This window comes from Tamandua tetradactyla, chromosome 2 (assembly GCF_023851605.1).
Source record: "Tamandua tetradactyla isolate mTamTet1 chromosome 2, mTamTet1.pri, whole genome shotgun sequence".
NCBI classification, from domain to species: Eukaryota; Metazoa; Chordata; class Mammalia; order Pilosa; family Myrmecophagidae; genus Tamandua; species Tamandua tetradactyla.
Window position 1 is genome coordinate 212,993,202 of NC_135328.1, and position 20,848 is coordinate 213,014,049.

General features: G+C 38.0%; 1 protein-coding gene across 7 annotated transcripts in view; it reads right to left on the reverse strand.

The window, feature by feature from the left end:
* Nucleotides 1-20,848, reverse strand: part of VPS13D (vacuolar protein sorting 13 homolog D) — a 354,551-nt gene that overhangs the window by 137,279 nt on the left and 196,424 nt on the right. For all 7 annotated transcript variants that reach the window (XM_077151248.1, XM_077151249.1, XM_077151246.1 and 4 more), the window contains 3 exons: nt 13,562-13,711; nt 12,429-12,525; nt 10,162-10,310 (listed from right to left, as the gene is read on the reverse strand). In XM_077151248.1, coding sequence (XP_077007363.1) covers nt 10,162-10,310; nt 12,429-12,525; nt 13,562-13,711 — 396 coding nt within the window. The remainder of the gene's footprint in view (nt 1-10,161; nt 10,311-12,428; nt 12,526-13,561; nt 13,712-20,848) is intronic.

Genomic DNA, 20,848 nt, shown 5'->3' on the forward strand with positions numbered 1-20,848 from the left:
ATAAGCGACCTCCGCCTTGACCAGTTTCACCTGAGCTAGGGGCCTATTCTTAGTAGTCCGAATTTGTTCATTAATGCCACAATTGGTGTTTGGTTGGACTCAGTCCCTGGTACTGTTAGAGTCTCTTTCCTTTCCCTCCAGGAAGCCGCCTGTGGGGGGGGGGGGAGCCGGGCGCCAGCCGCCGCACCTTGCGGAACTCATGGTTCCAGAGACTCGCAGCTGGTCCAACTGGTCCAGACTGGGGTACGCTCTGTGTCCGGTCACTATCGTGGCTCCAGGAGTTGTTCTGTACTGTTTCTGGTTATTAAGTAGTTGTTTTGGAGGACGAACTAAAACGCAGACATTGCTAAGCCACCATCTTGGCCCCTCCCAACTGATGTTTTAATACATAGAAGTTTCTGGGAAGCCTCTTGAACACATTATTTATAGTTATTCTAAATTCTGTGTCTGATTATACCAACATCTGGATAACTTGGGGGTCTTTTTTTAGTGTCTATTTTTTTCTTTTGGCCCTATCTCTCAGTTGGCCTGACAACTTGTGATTGAATGTGTCACTTTGTATGAAAACATGTAGACTATAGATGAGTCTTTGGCTTCTGATTGGCAGTATAAGAGGTACACACTTTAATCTAATCAAGGTTTAAATGTTTTTTTCCCCCAAGGCTAGGTTTCAGTCTTTGTAGGGCCTGATATAGACCTTTAGTAGTCCCTAATGTAAATCAAACCATCCCTCTACTTTTAGTCTCCCCAGCACCACAAAGTTGTTATAAGTTTTATTTAGAAACAAGCACCCTCCTGGGCTGCTGCTTTTCATTTGGCATCTCTCAGACTTGGTCACTTAGACATCGGCAAATGCCTCCACAAGAAGTGTCTTAGAGTATTCAGGTCTTCTCTTTGCATGCCCCTTCTCTGTGAGATAACAGTGCCTTAAGCCCCAGCTCTCTTAATAGAAATGGAGTTTAACTTTTGCCTTCTTAGCCCCATAAGTGTGCCAAAAAGTTCATTCTGATTCTCTGCCTTTTAGTAGCTACCTTTTGCTTGGCTTCTCTAGCTTTCTCCCTACACCATCGTGTAATTAATTAACAAGTTCTGATACTGAAAACAAGCTCCGAGCACAGATAAACCTGGAATAAGTACTAAAAGAACCAAGAGTTTTCACCTCAGCAGAATGGGGGTAGGAGTGACAGAAAAAAAACAAAATAAAACTACAGGCTTTTTGAGTTGGACAGCACAAAATACTGGAAAAAGGCTCGACCTCAAGAAAAGGGGGCACATAGAGTCTGGGAAAACACAGAGCCACGTACCAACTCAAGCTCTTGATTGGCACACCCAGGGAGCAAGGGTTGTTCTCTGAAAAGACTTTTTGCTTTTTTTTTTTTTAATTCCTTAACAGCTCATTAGATAGAACTGCAAGCACTCTCAGGCTCCAGCACTGCCCAGGTAAGGATGGAACTAAAGCATATCTGAGAGACAGAGTAACCAGTCAGGTAAAAGGGGTTAATTTCCTAAGGGGTGTAATCTTCCCCAAGAAAAAGGGAGTAGGCCCAGCTAAAGTGAGGGTCCTTCTATAAAAACCCTCAAAAAAATTCTTGAAAATTGCATCCAACAGCACATTAAAAGAATTATATACTATGACCAAGTGGGATATATTCCAGGTATGCAAGGCTGGTTCAACAAAAAAAATCAATTAATGTAATATACCATATCCATAGATCAAAGCAGAAAAACTACATGATCATCCTGCCAGGAAATGGAAACAGCCCAGGTTGTGCAATAGGACTGATTTTAAAAATTCAGAAATGGATAGCGCAATACTATCTGATGGTAGTACAATAATATCAGTCTACTGAATGAAGCTGCATATGAGTATGGTTGAGGAAGAAGGGCTGGGTGCATGTATGCAACCAGAAGGAAAGACAGAGGATAAAGACTGAGACGTATAACTCAGGAATGCCGAGAGGGGACAATGATGGTGACTAAATAGACAATAAAAAAAACATTTTTTATATATTTATATAAGATGATATATATATATATGTATATTTTTGCATAAGGAAAAACGAATGTAAAGTGTTAAAAATGCATGGTATACAGGAAAAAGTACAATCAATGCAAACTCAGTTCTATAGTCAACAACAAAATTGTAATATGCTTCCAGTGAATGTAACAAAGGCATTATGCCAAAAACTAAATGTCAACAAGCTGGGTGGCAGTGGGGGGAGTAGGAGAGCTGGTGGTGGTCATGGTGAGCAGGAGGGGTAATGGATTCTTTGTGGAAGAAAAGGATATGTCTTCTTATAGATTATGGTGGGGAAGGCATGTATTTATTTAGGTTAGATTGTATGATATATAAATAAAACTGTTTAAAAATGAACAGAGAGAAACAAGTGCTAGAGAAAATGTGGATAAAAAGATGCACCTATTCACTGTTGGTAGGGAAACTGAGAGATGCAACCCGTCCGAGGGGCAGCATACTGGTTCAACAGCAGGCTTGGGGTACGGTTGCCATATGATCCTGCAACCCCACTGCTAGGTATATACCTGGAGGAACTGAGAGTGGAGACACAAATGGACATTTGCACACTGGTATTCGTGGCAGCAGTGTAACTGAAGGGAGGGGAGGGAACTGTGGAATATACATACAGTGGACTATTGAGCAGTTCCAAGAGGAAATGAAGTTGTGAATGAACCTCAAGGACAGTATGTTGAATGAAATGGCAGAAACAAAAAGACAAATATTATCTTGCCTCACCCAAATGGACTAACTTTAATGTACAAACTCAAGAGAACTAAACTTATATAGAGCATGCGTAATCCTAGGTTGGGGCCTATTATAAAGGGTCCTAGATTTGTAAGCTCTTACAGCAGTCACATATATTTAAGAGTTCTAACTAAATTTTGAGATATTGAGCTTTTTGAGTATAACCTGGTCGTTCCCTGAAACTTCCGGTATGTATCTGACACCTGATGCTCTGAGTTAAAGCAATGGCCTATGAAAGTCAGCATTCCCCCATACAGCAACTGTTTAACAAGGTGAAAAAGTGATCAGACTTCAACTAGAGATATGAATGAAGATGATTTGCATAGAACTAAGGTAAATCAGAATACAGGGTAAAGGATGATGGCTTATATTTTAAAGTTTGAACTTCTGTGTGAGACCAAAGGAAAAAACATTTATTTGGTGCAAAAGTTATATTTTGGGTAGCACATTATTTTATTTAACTTGTATGATCAGATTATTTGAACACCATTTTCGCATGGACTCTTGAATAGGGTATGAGATCCTGTTGGTTTGTACAGGTTAGTGTAATGCCATGATATATCCCAGAGTAATTTGAGCAGAGAATAAAAAAATATTTGCAAACTCCCCTTGAGGGACTGGGAAGAAAGGAGGCAACATTCAGCTTCCCCATCTGGGGAATTCCTGATATTCTTGCAAGCAGTGGGCACAATGAATACAACAGGATGTGCCCATGATCCTGGGGTTCACCCCTATGAAACTTATTCCTGCAAAGGAGAAGCTAAGCCTACTTATAATTATGCCTAACAGTTATCCCCAGAGAATCTCTTTTGTTCCTCACATGTGGCCTCTCTAAGCCAATCCAGCAGGTGAACTCGCTGCCCTACCCCCTACATAGGACATGACTCTGAGGGGTGTAAATCTCCCTGGCAACATGGGACAGGACTCCTGGGATGAGCCTGGACTCGTTATCATGGGATTGAGAAAGCCCTTTTGACCAAAAGGGGGGAGAGAGAAATGAGACAAAGAAAAGCTTTCAGTGGCTGAGAAATCACAAACAGAGTAGAAAGAGTATCCTGGAGATTATTCTTACGCATTATATCGATATCCCTTTTAAGTTTATGGTGTATTGAAGCAGCTAGAGGGAAGTACCTGTAACCGTTGAGCTATGATTCAGTAGCCTTGATTTTTTAAAATGATTGTCTAACTATATGATTTTTACAATATGACCGTATGATTATGAAAACCTTGTGTTGCTCCTTTTACACAGGGTATGGAGGGATGAGTAAAACAATAAGGATAAAAAATAAATAAATAATGGGGGGAAGGGTAAAAAATTGGGTAGATTGAAATAGTAGCGATCAATGAGAGGGAGGGGTAGGGGGTATGGGATGTATGAGTTTTTTTCTTTTTATTTCTTTTTCTGGAATGATGCAAATGTCTAAAAATGATCATGGAGACGAATACACAACTATGTGATGTTATTGTGAGCCACTGATAGTATACCATGTATGGACTGTATGAGTGTGAAGGTTTCTCAGTTAAAAAAAAAAAAAGCATATACCCAGGATTGGAACTGCTAGTTAAAAAGAACGAATATTTAGATTCTACTATAGAATGTCAAACCGTTTTCTAAAGTAGACTAGTTTGTATTTTCACCAGCAATGTGTGAGAATTCCCATTGCTTCATATGCTCTATATTGTAAGACTATAAAATTGTAACAAGTATTAAAAAAAAAAATTAAGCAGAGTAAATGTAGGGCTCACTCTACAGAATTTTGCTCTTCTTATCAAGCTTGGGCCCTAAAGTCCCAGCTATTTTGGTACCTGGCCTTCAAACAAAAGTTTTTCTCCCCTACCTAGAGTTTCTTACAGTTTTTAGCTGGTTTTGTTCAGCTATAAGTCAGTCTACAATGCTGGATAAGGTCTATTTTCCAATCATATTTTTATTGAACACGATTGATATTTCAAGGTTTTTAGAAAGCATGCCGAATACTGTTTTTTTTTAACTGAGAACAATTTTCCATGCTAATGTTAGTATATCTCCGATCCACTTGGAATCTATCCTTATATAGAGTCTGAAGAACGAATTTTATTTTATATTTTTCCATATGACTACCAAGTTAGTCTAACAGCACGCACTTAAAAGACCATATATTCCCCACTGAATTAAAATGTCTTCATTACACATTAAAATTCATGTGGAAATTTAATGGACTTTCTATGCTACTTCCTCAGTTATTTTTCAATCTTTTTGCATGTATTTTCAGAGGCTGATTTAAATTATTTTAGAAGGAGGATATGTTTATAATTAAAATGATATCATATACTAGAGGAAAAAAGTTTTCTAAAATATTTTCTGAAGTTTAATTTTCTAAAACCAGAGAATGGGAAAACTTTTTGTGTGACTCAAAATTTAGATGCAAAAAGGCAAAAGATGGAAATTTTTTTTGTTTTGTTTTGTTTTTTTTTTTACATGGGCAGGCACCGGGAATTGAACCTGGGTCCTCGGGCATGGCAGGAAAGCACTCTTACCTGCTGAGCCACCATGGCCTGCCCAAGATGGAAAAATTTGACATTGTAAAAATAAAAGCCTTCTGCATAATTTTTTTAAAATTTCAATTATGTTTTGCAATGATCCTGTTAAGTGTGAAATTATTTTAAAATAAAATGTTAAAAGGGGTGCAAGGGCAGTTCAGTGATAGAATTCTTGCCTGCCATGCAGGAGACCTGGGTTTGATTCCCAGCCCATGTACTTCCCAAAACAAATAAACAAGCAAACAAACAAACAAAATTCAACAACCGGTGCAGCAATAATGGGACACTCACATAGAAAAAGAATGACATGGGACTCCACCATACAGCACACACACACACACAAAATTAAAAACCAAACAAAACAAGGTACCACAAGCAAAGCTTCTGAACAGACAAATAAAAAACTGAAAAAAAAATACTTGCAACTTAAATCCAAGACAAACTTATATAAAGAATTTCTAAAATTAGAGGAGATAAAAGAACAACAACCTGAGAGGAAGATGGCCAAGTGATATGATCAGAGTTCATAAAGAGAAAAAAAATTGGCCCTTAAACGTAAGAGTTAGGAGAAGGTGTAGAACAAAAGAAAACAGTGGAAAAGACTGCGAAGAAATAAATAACTGAGAAGACACAAATAAGGAGTAAGAAGAGAACCAGAAAGGAAAGAGTCAAGAAAAAAGAAGTCAGCAACCTCAAACAGAGGACACTAGAAAGATGAGGATAAAAAAAAGACCAATGGACTCAATGCCTCAGATTGATAATCTCCTACTAAATTATTTCTGAGCAAAAGGTTTTAGAGATTTAAGAGCATCATCAAGTTAATTCAATCTAAACCTCTAATATTTTTATATTAAAAAAACCCCAGAAATGTTAGGAGGGTGGCCTCAAGTCATGTGGCTAGTTAATAACAGACGTAAGACTTGAATGTGTTCATTTTCACAAGACCAAGTACCTACTAAAGGAAAGCATGAAGGCCAGAAAGAAAGATATTATTTCTCCTGAAAATTCACCCTGATGGTGAGTGGGCAATGCTGTGAGCATGCACTGTTTTCCTCTTTTCACTCCTAGAGAAACTGAGGTTGAGTAAGTCTAGAGCCATGCAGTAAGTATGCGGGGAAAGCTGGGTACTGAGAAGAGGAAGTGAGATCAAAACAAAGGTTTGAGATAAAAAGCTTTTTACCCCAACCACCTCCTGGCAGTCAAACATTGAAACAGAGAAACCACACACAGTATACTAAAGAATCTGAAACTTCTAGTGAGTTCTCAAAATGCTCACCACAGACATTCTTTCTCTAGATGACCAAGGTACGGTGGCTAAACCAAGGAAATATTCTGGCCCTGAAGTAAAAATGATCTCAGGCTAGTCACTCACTGCTTTTTGGCCTCCCACATTTGAATGTGCTGCACTACAACTGGCATGAATTATTCTGCCACCTTGAGGTTGACTGGTCAGTTGATATCTAAGAGATGAGAGGGAAAGAGTCAAACACTGCTTTTCTCGCTGTTTACTGAATGACTAATTAAACACAGTAGTATACAAAGTTGATGCTTATTTACTTAAGTAGCAGTTTTCTCTTATAAAATGAATTTTGGAGAATGCAATCCTGCACTCATAAGTTCTCAATAAAAAGAGTAAATTGTCTCTTCCTACCTCTCCAGACAAAAACCATTGAAGCATTCCAGAAACTTTAGAGAAAGAAGAAATACCTGCCCATAAGCCATAAGGTCTCAAATCACAAGCTATTCCCTGGGCTATGTCCTTTCTTTCTTAGTTTATCCTGCACTAAACAAAACTGTCTGGAATTCATTCTTTAAAGGTTTATTTATGGTACATAGTGACTGTTTATGTGAAGCAGGGTATTTGCCCATTTCCCTCTTGGGACAGTGTTTAAAACTACAGGGATATTTCCCTCTCTGGCACTTTCTGAAATACAATTAACAATACTGGATCTTTTTTTTCTTTTAACAAATCTGGTTTTTATTTAGGGAGGAGAAGAAAAAAGTAAAGGGTAAGTTTCCCAACAAATTATTTCAAGCTTTTGAGAAGACAGTTTTAGACTTTTTAAATAGTGTCTTTGTTTGAAATTTCCCCTTATCCCTACCCACCCCCCCACCCGGACCATTAAAATGTGGGTTTTCTTCCAAACAAGATTGCTCAATTAAAGCCCTTCTTTTGTAATACCCCCAATGTTCTAAATAGGAAAAGAACTGCTGTAGGCCACCTTATGAAACCTTTTAAAGCCCCTGGCCTCTTTTCATCTTTAAAAACAAACAAACATATATAAACTACCTGGAATTTTTGATATTACTCTACCACTCTCTAACAGGCAAACCTGAGAGTAATAAAGAGAATGAGGAGGAGGGAGGAATGCTGGGTTATAGTCCCTGCATTTATGAAATGGAACTATTATCTCCCCCTTTTTCCATCTCAGTAAAGAATCCAATTGAGATAGCAGATGTGAAAATGCTTTGAGTCCTTCTGAACAGACACTATATAAGGCAACAATGTACCCTCAGTGTAAACCCAAAGAGACTTTCCTCTGAAATTTCTGACAGCCTCACTTCTGGCCTGGAGTCAGGAGAATCAAGATAATTATTCCTTCAATGGCAAAGACATGGTTACCTTTTAGTCAGGCTCTTGTGATTCCTGTTCTGGGACAGGACTCTTATTTCCCAAGCAAATAGTTTTAGTCATTACATATTCATCTAGAAGAGCATATTGCCCTTCTTAGGAGCTACTAATAAAGGGGTATTACTCTGTTAGAAAACTCTTTGAATAAATGACAGTATTTTATGAGTTTCAGGCTCCACTAGGAGAACTCAAGACACAGTAAAATGATGACTTCCACAAGCTGAGAATTTAATTCTTAAGTCCCAATTCCCAGTACCCTGCTTGAAACATCACCTTACTGCACTCAGTATGCTCCCCACCCCCTACCCCACACATCTCCTAAGATGGCTGCCCCATTTCATTTGTGTAACAATCATTTGTAAAGTGCCTTGAAAATGTTCCTTCTATAGAGTGCAAGATGAAACATTCAACTTAAATGATTTTCAGTTTATTGTATGTCTTCAATACCATAATACAACTGAGGGGCTGGAGCTACCTCAACTGCAGAAAATTATACTACATTTGTCAGTCTAGGGAAAAGTTTCCTGCTGGGAGTAATTTGAAAGGAATTGTTAGGTGTTTGGGTTTCTTAGTAAGATTATTAAAAATATAAGAAGTTCTCGACTCTCAGAAAATGCTTATTATTGGTTTGCTGGGTGAGTGCCAAGTGTTCTGGGGAAATAAAAACTTTATCAAACAAACTCATTCCAAAGGGTCACACAAGTCAAGTGGATACTTGTGGATATTAGCAAGACAGTGGTTTCCCATGGTTTTCCCCCACTCCCCTGCGAATTAGAAGTATCCTTAGTCTCCAGGGAAACATGAAATTAAAGCAAATTAAGCAGGCAGGACAATGAGTCAAGAGGGGCACACTGGCAGTGTTCTCAGAATGGCATACTAACCACTGCTGTCCCAGGCCCTGCCTGCGCTTCTGGCTTGTGCATTCCCATGTTACCAATTCAGGGAGGCACTCACCCTTGCCCTGTCCTTACGCCAGAATGATCTGATGTTGGTCAGATGACTGAATCATTACACATGTATCTATCTTAGAAGTTCTGAGTTGGCAAACTGTGGGCGACATGAGGCCTATGTATGTGTTCTGTTAGGTTACAAGGATAAAAAAGCAAAACAAAACAAAAAAACACTTGACTTGGTTGCCAACATTTAAGAAAACAGGAGATGCCACATAAAAACTCAGATTTCCAGGCTCAATATCTTTAAAAATCTGAAGATCTGGTAACATTGGGTTCACATTTCCCTGGACACAATAAGCTCTAGCTGATCCTATTCAGGAAGAGACTCTCTTAGGAGACAGCATGGGGCAGGCGGAACAGAATCTTAAAATGGAGTTCAGTGGGGAGATGGGTATCTTGATAACCACCTTCAAGTGGAACAGAGCAAAGAACCAGAACCAGGAACCAGTGGGTCTAAGCTGCAAAGAGGCAGAAAGAGAGACCTTCTAATAATTACCTGGGCTCCTCTCCCACTTCTATCACTACCTAGTTAAAGCAGGTTTTCATAACAAAACACCGTGAACTCCAATTTCTTTGTCTATCAAGCAAGAGAATCAGTGAGCAGTGAGGACTCCTAGACCTCGGGGCAGTGTTGTACAATAAAAAAGATAAGAGAACTGAGAGTCAGGCAGATTTGAATCCTAGCCCCACCCTTTACTTAAAATATATTTTACTGCCGAAAGTAAAGATAGTGCCTAGATTGTATCTGTCTAGGGCATTTCAAGATAATCTGTGTATCACATCCTGTTATAATAGTACACAAGACCCAGCTCAGCAAGTATACGGCTGAGTCTTCCTTAAAGGTGGTAAACGTTCCCAGGGTCAGTCATTTAAGAAAAGGTGGGTACTTAGAGAACAGAGAACTTGGGGTGGGTGGGTAGGGGGTGGGAAGGAGTCAGGATTTGGCCACGCAAGGAAGTTATGTTTTGGGTTTGGTTTTTCTCCTGAATCTGGGAACACCCTAGAAAAGCAGGCTTTTACCTCATTGAAATAAGCCAGGAACTAAGCAGAGAGCAGGTGCATTGCACATAATTCCCTGTGTTTATTCTCTTTTGTTAGTCCCTTAATCTTTAAAGCAAGATCATATTTAATCATTAAAAATGAAAGAAATATGTATGAGCCAACAAATCTTCTAAAAAAAAGGCAGCCTGCAAAAGTGCTACAAATGATGTTGGTGGACAGAAAAAACAAACAGTAAGCACACTCATTCTTTTGCATGGGAAAGTCATCTTTTGAAATTTATCCAGATAGCAGCTCACCTTCAGATCCAGTGGCAGCTTGTTGGAGGTGAACACACTCAGCTTGATCTGGGGAATGCTGATTTTGAGATTTTCAAAGTAGTACCGAATTGGTGTTCCACCTTGCTCGATTGTCTTTTCATGGAGGCTTTCATCGTATTTTTCCACCTCTAATAAAAATGCAGAACTTAAAAAATTAAATCTCCTAAAGTCTCATCATTCAAATATTTGCATTCAAATTGAAAAAAACTGCCTGAAAATTTACTTTATTTGAGGGTTCAGTACCCTGATATTACTATCATTGCAAAAGCAGATCTGTTTCATGTTGTTTATCAAAAAATGGATGAGCTTAGCCTTGTAACTTGTGACTCTCTACAACCTGGCAGATGTCAACTTGGGAAAATACAATCAGGTGAGAAAGCCAAAGGGCACAGTGAACTTGCTGGCAACAGGCTCTCTAGAAACTAATAGCATCATCATCATCATCATCATCATCATCAAACCAGATTTTATAAGATGATATGCAAATAGAGATATGGACTATAACTTAACTAAATCACAATGAAAAGTATCTCCAGTTAAATAATGAATTTGAATTAAACACAATGCCTGAAAAAGCAAGAGGTTTCAGGCTTGAAAGAACTGATATCACTACACATCAGACCCCCTCTCTCTTAAGACATACATTCCTTATGTATGATAATCAAGGACAATTCTTTACTTGTTAGGCTATAAAGCAAAAAGGATTAACATGGCTAAAATAAGGCAATGTGCCTTTTATACTTGGAAATGAACCCACACCCATTTGGGCAGTTTATTTTCACTTGGCTTCAGTTGCCTTAGAAATAAAGACAGAAAGATTGTATGCATCTCCTTAATAAACTTGCTGAAAGTTACTAACAGTTCTACTTACAGTAAAAAAAAGAAAAAAAAAAGGTGGGGGGAGTGAGGGTGGGGGTGAATAGGTGAAAAATGATGCTGCAACAGAGACCTGCCTATCTGTGCTCAGGAAACAGAAAAAAGCTGTAGGAAGGAGAAAAGATTTTACTGATGTCTAAATCTAGTAAAAAAGGGGGTGGGGGGAGTGGGGGTGGGAGTGAATAGGTGAAAAATGATGCTGCAACAGAGACCTGCCTATCTGTGCTCAGGAAACAGAAAAAAAGCTTTAGGAAGGAGAGAAGATTTTACTAATGTCTATATCTACTATACAAAACTTGAGGAGAAATGTATTTAGATCAACTTATACGAAAACTAACAAGAAAAGCATGTCTAATCAAACTAAAAACAAAATTTTCAGGAAGGTATCAAAACAAGGATACCTGGCAGGCAAAGTCTCAAGTGGACTGTCTGAATACAAATAAACACTGGTGTTTCAACCCAAAATGGAAAACAAAACATTAAACAGATGGGAATTTAGTTATTGATCCCAATTACACTGACAGATTATATTCTAAGTCTTGGACAGGAAGAGCAAAAATACTTTGCTTGTAGTGTGTGTGTATGAACATATGCACACATAGTGACTTTTTTTCTCTAGCCAATGCAGGCAGTTAAAGTCTCTGTCTTATTTCTTCAGGCTCAATATTTAATTTAGCCTTCAAGAGACTAGGCATTATGGAAGTCTTTCTAGGCTGTCCTACAAAGCCCATGAAAAGCAGGAGAAAATGCCATGATGAAGAATCTAAAATAAAGAAACAATAGGTAAATTATTTCTGTAGCACTGCTGGGAATTTAGGTCTTTCAATAGTTTATTCTACTCTCCTTCCCAAAGAAGAGAGTAAAGTAACTAGAAACCTTTATAATTACATTAAAGCATAAGGATATGGATGTCAAAAGTTAAGGAGTTGAGGCTAGCCAATTTTTTTTCCCTCAACTGAACCGAACAAATGAACTGCCCAAGGGATTTCTGATTCTTGGCCCTAAGTCTGTCTAATAAACAAATGTTAGGAAACAAAGTGGTTTGCTAAATGACTAACAGCATTTCTGTTATCTAGAGGAGATGAATTAAAAAATGGGAAGCAAAGAATAGTAGTATACTGCTTTCCACCAGCTTACCAATGGGTATTCCAGGATCCCAGAAGAGCTTCCGATTAGCTGGCTTATGACACAGGTATAACTCAGAGAACAAGCAAATACTTTGAAAGAGAACTACTGAAACATAAACCTCAGGATTCCAGCTCAGGCTATGTGGAAAAGTAGATTCTCAGGCTACTGATTTTCACAAGCAGACTAAAAAATGCCATCTTTGGGCCTATTTCCAGATACAACCTTAGAACCTTCAGTATTACCTGATTCTGCCTGATCATAGCCAAAGAAACTTAGCAGTTTCAGCAGCAGTTTCTCCTCAATTTGCACCGTGAATCTCTGAGCCGTGATCATCAAATGCTAGAAATGAATAAATTCAGAAGTGAACAGAAGGCATTTTCACCTGTGCCATTAAGAAAACCCCAATTACATACTACGGCTTCTTTATTCGTGTGATTCTATAATCAGAGATATATTCCAAGTTATCAATGGCTCATCTCTCTCTACATTGCTATACAAAACCAAAACTCCAGAAGATGTTTAGTAGATGATTTACCATCCTATTGTTTGGTCCAGAGGCATCTGCGTCTCGTTAGGACAGAACAGCTTCAGATGCACCCTAACGGATGAACTTCAGGGGGCTACACTCAGATGGAAGACAGCCAGTTTAAGGAACAGCATGGCTGAGCTTGTGGACTTGAAGGCTATATACAACCTTTATGCCATTAGTACTGATGAACAGGGAATACTTGTTCGCACTTTGTTTCCATTTTGTCCAGAGTTAGCTGCTTATACATGGAGACCTTGCTAGGAAAGTGAGTTTACCACTTTTGAATGATCTGCTTTTAGTAAAAACGTGCCAGCTTAAATAGCAGAAGTCTGGCCCAAGGTCAGATCCCTCTCACCCCTTTTTCAATAATCTCTAGATTATTCTATTTTCATAATATATCTGGATCATGCCTGGTCCTGATCAATCCAGAAGATGCTCTACTTTCCCACAGCAATTTCACTCTGATGAATAGACTCTGTTCACCTATGAACTCAGTACTACCACTACCACCTGCAAGGTCTTTAAAAGAACAAATGAGATGATGTTAAGAATTACTGATTGCATATGTAGAATGGTATGATTTCTAAATGTTGGGTTAATTTCTTTTTTTTCTGTTAATTAATAATAAAAAAAAAAAAAAAGAACAAATGAGAATATAAACTGCTAAGAGAAGCTCCTTTAAATTTCCCCTAAACAACTAAGTAAGTTACATGAGGGTGGCTTAACCACACAGAACTATTTCCATCTTTACCCTGCATTGCTGCTCTGAGACCGGGTTATGTGAGAATAATCATCATCTGGCATATTATCAACCCCCGGCCCGGCCTGGCCACCCCTCCAGCTTACCTTATAGATGTTGGTCAGTGCACTCTTACTGGGGAACTTCACTGCATTGACTTGGACAGCAGGGCCAGTCTCAATGTCCTCATTCTCGTTGCTCAGGGGAGTCACATAGAGCATGAAGGGCTGAGTGGTACCAATGAGCTGATTGTCCACCTACAACATGCAAAAGCAGCAAAACAAAACCAAAATAAAAAACACACAAGTTACTCTTCTTTCTTTCTTCTTTTTTTTTTAAACGGAGAGTTCTGGTTGGCAGAAAGTCAGATGGTCACAATCTAGCATATTGCCATCTCTGTTTTCATTCTTACCTTTGAGTGGGGCATCATAATATGCAGGTTGTTCAGAAAATAACCTTGCCATTGTACTCTATCTCAAGAGCAGGTGGCAAAATATATTTTCATTGAAGACCAGTAATGACAATAATAGTAGTAACAGTTGTGGAGAAAAATGCTTGGTAAAGAGAGAATTACGTGCCAAGCACCATGCTAGCCACCTTGACATATATGTTATTCAGCTAAAGGCTGTGCCGTAATCCTTAACACCCCACCACGAGGAAGGCACTATTACTGTCCTCCTGTTACAGATGGAGACATTGAGGACAGAGATTCTTGCTTAAGGTCCTACAGCGAGTCAGTGACAGAACTAGAACTTGAACCCCAGTCTGTCTGATCCAAGGCCAGCACTCTTAACCACAATTATCTATTTTTCTCTCTTGCTCCAAATTCTTAAAGTAAAGCCACTAAATTAGAGAATCAGTAACTCAGATGGCTAGCAAATGGGAACAGTTCCCTCTGCCCGAAAGTCAACTTTCTTCTTGAGATGGAAATGAAGTCAGTGGTATTAGGGACTATTCCATTCCCCACACCCAGTAGCACTGTAACATTTCACCGTCTATACCCAAATGGTTAGGAACATCGGGTACCCCTGCGGGAAACAGCCATCTTAATTTCTGTGCTATAGAAAAGCTCCACACTAGGAAGAGGTAAGAGGCGAGAATACCTTTGGAGTGTCTCTAAGTGTACTTCTACAAACCACCTAACATATTTCTTACTGTAACCCATAAGCGTATTATACTTCCCAATTTTACAAGCAAGAAAACACTTAGAGAAACTTCGAGAGGTTAAATTACTTGCAAACATTCACAAAGTTAGAAAGTGTTCCAGCTGGGATTCAAAGGCAGATATTTCTGGCACCAAATCCTTTGACCCTTCCATTATATTACATGGTTTCCCACACAGAGACCATTTCATAGAGTCACTGCTGACTTTCCTTCTGTTGGCACAAGTGTAGGAATAAGACTTAGAGCAGTTTATTTTACTTCCATCCTACAATGTACTCTCTATATAGCTGCTGATTTAAAAAATATAAATCAAGTCCTGTTCCTCATTCCTTAATCCCTTTCCATGGCTTCCCTTTCCCTTAGGATAGAACCCAAAATTCTGCACCACAGCCTCCAAGGGCTTGTGTCATTTGGACACTGCTGACATCTCCCATATAACACTCTCTTTCAGGGTTACTACAATCCAGACACAGTAGCCTCCTATTACCCCCCAAAGGTAAGTGATCCCTCCTCCTTCAGAGTCTTTCAATTCTCCTGGAATATTTGGCCTCTAGCATCCTGCCCTATGTGTTCTTCCTTCTCATATCCCCAAGTTTCAGTTTAGCTCTAACTTGCTCAGGAAGATCTTCCCAGGCCACCTTATCTAAAGTAGCATTATCCCTCTTTATTCTTTCAGAGCAATGATCACTAGTTATAAATATTTACTTGCTTGCTTATTATTGGCTGCCTCCCTCCCTAGGATGCTAGCTCAAAGAGAGCAGAAAGCTCATGTATTTTGGTATGCTTCATCTCCAGGGTCCAGCGCAGAACCTGGACAATGTGGAGAACTCACTGAGTGAATCAATCATTATCTATTATATATAACATGTGAAATGAAAACAGAGAGCTTACATTATTCTGACTTCTCCTTTGTTCTTTCTGCAAACATTTTATAATAGGTGTACTAACTGAGAATTACTAATTCTAGTTGTATTCTCCCAATTAGCTTAGATACGCTCTAGGGACAGGACCTATATTTTCTTTCTTTCTTCTTTTTTTAATTCTTTCTCACTGCACCACTATCATAGTAAATTGTCAAATATGCTTATTTGTTATGATTTACAGCACACATTAAATCAAGAGGTATCATAATCATAAAATTTCTTTAATTAAAGTGAAAAGTTAAAGAAACTTAATGAATAGCAAATGATTCCATAGATATTCCCTATAATGGTGAAAAGCAAAGAGAAAGATATTTAGATACAAGATATTAATTTCTATCTTCAACAAATGGGATGTGAGCAGCCTGAATTCTTTGCTATTCATGATAAATACAACAAAGGAAAAAGCATTTTGAATGGGCTTTGGGCCCGAGCAAATGCAGACGGACCTGAACTGATGGAGCAGGAGTGAAAGGATCCCCAGGAGTGGGAGCACACTGCACACCCCCAGGAGGAATTTAGGCAGGGATAATAAAAGGGCTCTAACAAAAACTGTGAAAATCAACTTTTTCAAAATTATGGAAGTTAAATCAAAGGCTTACAACAATCCAGTGAGCATTTATTCAAGAAAAACGGCTGAATCTTGGTAAGAACAGCAAGCTCTATAACATTTTAACTTCTTCTATTCACTTCCCGCTTTCCCCAGCTCAACAGGAGCCTTGAAAACGAACAGCCCTGTAATCATGGTGAAAACACAGCAGCCTAGCAGCCACTGGTGGGGAAGGGGGCAGGACCAGTTTGCAGCTCCCCAAGAGTCCCATTCCTTGTCATTTTTGACTTGTCTAGCACATTTCTCATTCTTGATATTGGTAACTTAAGTCTTCTCCCTTTTTTCCCCTGATGAAAGCAGTTAGAGGTACATTACTTTCATTCATCTTCTCAAAGAGTCAGGTGGTTATGCTTCAGTTTGTATTTTTTTCTATTCATCCCATCTGTTCTTTTTCCCCTTTAATTGCCTTGTCTTAGAGTAATCAGTATTTTCTTATTATTATTCCATTTTATCTTCTTTGTTGGATTATTAGGTATAACGTTTTGCACTGTTATTTTGGTGATTGCTCTGGTATTATAGTATTCATCTTCAATTTATCTGTCTACTTTCAAATGACATCATACCACTTCATGTATACTTCCATTTCTCCCCTCCCACTGTTTTGCTGCTGTTGTCATGCATTTTGCTCTGGCATATCTTATAGTCCTGCAAAACACTGTTATTTTTGTCAGAAAAGTCAATTATCTTTTAGAGAGATTTAAGTAAGAAACTAATCATATACTGACATGTAATTATCATTTCAGTTACTCTTTATTCCATGGTATAGACCTAAATTACTAACTGGAATCATTTTCCTTCTGCCTAAGGAATGTCCTTTAACATATTTTGTAACATAGGCCTGTTGGCAATGAATTCTTTTAGGTTTTGTATATGTGAAAACATCCTTATTTCATTTTTGTTTTTGAAAGTTATTTTTACTAGTATAAAATTCCAGTTAACAGTTTGGGGGGTTTATTCTTTCAGTACTTTAAAAATATTACATACTGTCTTCTCATTTGCACTGCTTCCAACAGAAAACCTGCGATCATCCTTAACACTGTTCCTCTGTCACTGATTTAACCCACGTCTCCTTTCCTCTGATGGTTTTTATCACTGGTTTTGATTAACTTCATTATGATATGCCTTTGTGTAGTTTTTCTGTGTTCAGTTTGGGAATGTTGAGCTTCTTAGATCTGACGGTTTATAGTTTCCATCAAGTTTTGAAAATTTTTGGTCACAATTTCTTCAAATACTTTTTCTGTCCTGCTCTCTCTCCCCTCTCTTTTTATTTCTTTATTTTATTATTATTAGTTCTTTTTTCTTTTGCATAGGGAGGCACCAGGAATCAAACCCAAGTCTCCGGCACAGTAGGCAAGAACTCTGCCTGCTGAGCTACCATGGCCTGCCCTCTTTATTTATTTATTTTGTTCAGTGTTTTAACATAATTGTATTACAGTTAGGTAGTATTGTGCTATCCATTTCTGAGTTTTTACAATCAGTCCTGTTGCATAATCTGTATGCCTTCAGCTCCAATTATCCAATATCTTACCCTATTTCTATCTCCTGATGGTCTCTGTTACCAATGAAATTCTCCAAGTTTATTCACTAATGTCAGTTAACATCAGTGAGACCATACAGTATTTGTCCTTTTGTTTCTGGCTAATCTCACTCAGCATAATGTCCTTAAGGTCCATTCATGTTGTTACATACTTCATAACTTTATTCTTAGATGCATAATATTCCATCATATGTATATACCACAGTTTGTTTAGCCACTCGGGACATTTTGGCTGTTTCCATCTCTTAGCAATTGTAAATAATGCCGCTATAAACATTGGTGTGCAAATGTCCATTTGTGTCCTCACCCTCATGTCCTCTGAGTAGATACCTAACAATGGTATTGCCGGGTTATATGGCAATTCTATATTTAGCTTCCTGAGGAAACGCCAAACTGCCTTCCACAATTGGTGTAACATTTGACATTCCCACCAACAGTGGACAAGTGTGCCTCTTTGTCCACATCCTCTGCAGTACTTGTCATTTTCTGTTTTATTGATAATGGCCACTCTGGTGGGTGTGAAATGATATCTCATTGTGGTTTTGATTGGCACTTCCCTAATTGCCAGGGAAGTTGAGCATCTCTTCATGTGCCTTTTGGCCATTTGTATTTCCTCTTCTGAGAAGTGTCTGTCCAAGCCTTTTGCCCATTTTGTAATTGGGTTGTCTATCTTTATGTTGCTGATTTGAACAATCTCATTATATATTCTGGATACTAGACCTTTATCTGAATTGCTTCCAAATATTGTCTCCGATTGTGTAGGCTGTCTTTTTACTTTCTTGATGAAGTTCTTTGATGCGCAAAAGTGTTTAATTTTGAGCAGTTTCCATTTATTTCTTCAATGCTTGTGCTTTGGGTGTAAGGTCTAGGAAACCGCCTCCTAGTATAAGATTTATAAGATATCTCCCTACATTTTCTTCTAACAGTTTTATGGTCTTAGATCTAATGTTTATTTCTCTGATTCATTTTGAGCTAATTTTTTTTTTTTTTTCTTTTTTTTTTTTTTTTTTATTAATTAAAAAAAGAATTAACAAAACAATTAGAAATCATTCCAATCTACATGTACAATCAGTAATTCTTAATAACATCACATAGTTGCATATTCATCATTTCTTAGTACATTTGCATCGATTTAGAAAAAGAAATAAAAAGACAACATAATAAGAATTAAAACAATAATAGAAAGAAAAAAAAACAAAAAAAAACAAAAACAAAAAACCTATACCTCACATGCAGCTTCATTCAGTGTTTTAACATAATTGCATTACAATTGGGTAGTATTGTGCTGTCCATTTCTGAGTTTTTATATCCAGTCCCGTTGTACAGTCTGTATCCCTTCATCTCCAATTATCCCTTCTCTTTTTTTTTTTTTTAATTAACGGAAAAAAAGAAATTAACCCAACATTTAGAGATCATACCATTCTACACATGCAATCATTAATTCTTAACATCATCACATAGATGCATGATCATCATTTCTTAGTACATTTGCATTGGTTAGAAGAACTAGCAACATAACCGAAAAAGATATAGAATGTTAATATAGAGAAAAAAATAAAAGTAATAATAGTAAAATCAAAACAAAACAAAACAAAACAAAACAAAAACCTATAGCTCAGATGCAGCTTCATTCAGTGTTTTAACATGATTACTTTACAATTAGGTATTATTGTGCTGTCCATTTTTGAGTTTTTGTATCTAGTCCTGTTGCACAGTCTGTATCCCTTCAGCTTCAATTACCCATTGTCTTACCCTGTTTCTAACTCCTGCTGAACTCTGTTACCAATGACATATTTCAAGTTTATTCTCGAATGTCCGTTCACATCAGTGGGACCATACAGTATTTGTCCTTTAGTTTTTGGCTGGATTCACTCAGCATAATATTCTCTAGGTCCATCCATGTTATTACATGGTTCATAAGTTTATCTTGTCTTAAAGCTGCATAATATTCCATCGTATGTATATACCACAGTTTGTTTAGCCACTCTTCTGTTGATGGAGATTTTGGCTGTTTCCATCTCTTTGCAATTGTAAATAATGCTGCTATAAACATTGGTGTGCAAATGTCCGTTTGTGTCTTTGCCCTTAAGTCCTTTGAGTAGATACCTAGCAATGGTATTGCTGGGTCGTATGGCAATTCTATATTCAGCTTTTTGAGGAACCGCCAAACTGCCTTCCACAGTGGTTGCACCCTTTGACATTCCCACCAACAGTGGATAAGTGTGCCTCTTTCTCCGCATCCTCTCCAGCACTTGTCATTTTCTGTTTTGTTGATAATGGCCATTCTGGTGGGTGTGAGATGATATCTCATTGTGGTTTTGATTTGCATTTCTCTAATGGCCAGGGACATTGAGCATCTCTTCATGTGCCTCTTGGCCATCCGTATTTCCTCTTCTGAGAGGTGTCTGTTCAAGTCTTTTTCCCATTTTGTAATTGGGTTGGCTGTCTTTTTGTTGTTGAGATGAACAATCTCTTTATAAATTCTGGATACTAGACCTTTATCTGATATATCATTTCCAAATATCGTCTCCCATTGTGAAGGCTGTCTTTCTACTTTCTTGATGAAGTTCTTTGATGCACAAAAATGTTTAATTTTGAGGAGTTCCCATTTATTTATTTCCTTCTTCAGTGCTCTTGCTTTAGGTTTAAGGTCCATAAAACCACCTCCAGTTGTAAGATCCATAAGATATCTCCCAACATTTTCCTCTAACTGTTTTATGGTCTTAGACCTAATGTTTAGATCTTTGATCCATTTTGAGTTAACTTTTGTATAGGGTGTGAGAGATGGGTCTTCTTTCATTCTTTTGCATATGGATATCCAGTTCTCTAGGCACCATTTATTGAAGAGACTGCTCTGTCCCAGGTGAGTTGGCTTGACTGCCTTATCAAAGATCAAATGTCCATAGATGAGAGGGTCTATATCTGAGCACTCTATTCAATTCCATTGGTCGATATATCTATCTTTATGCCAATACCATGCTGTTTTGACCACTGTGGCTTCATAATATGCCTTAAAGTCAGGCAGCGCGAGACCTCCAGCTTCGTTTTTTTTCCTCAAGATGTTTTTAGCAATTCGGGGCACCCTACCCTTCCAGATAAATTTGCTTATTGGTTTTTCTATTTCTGAAAAATAAGTTGTTGGGATTTTGATTGGTATTGCATT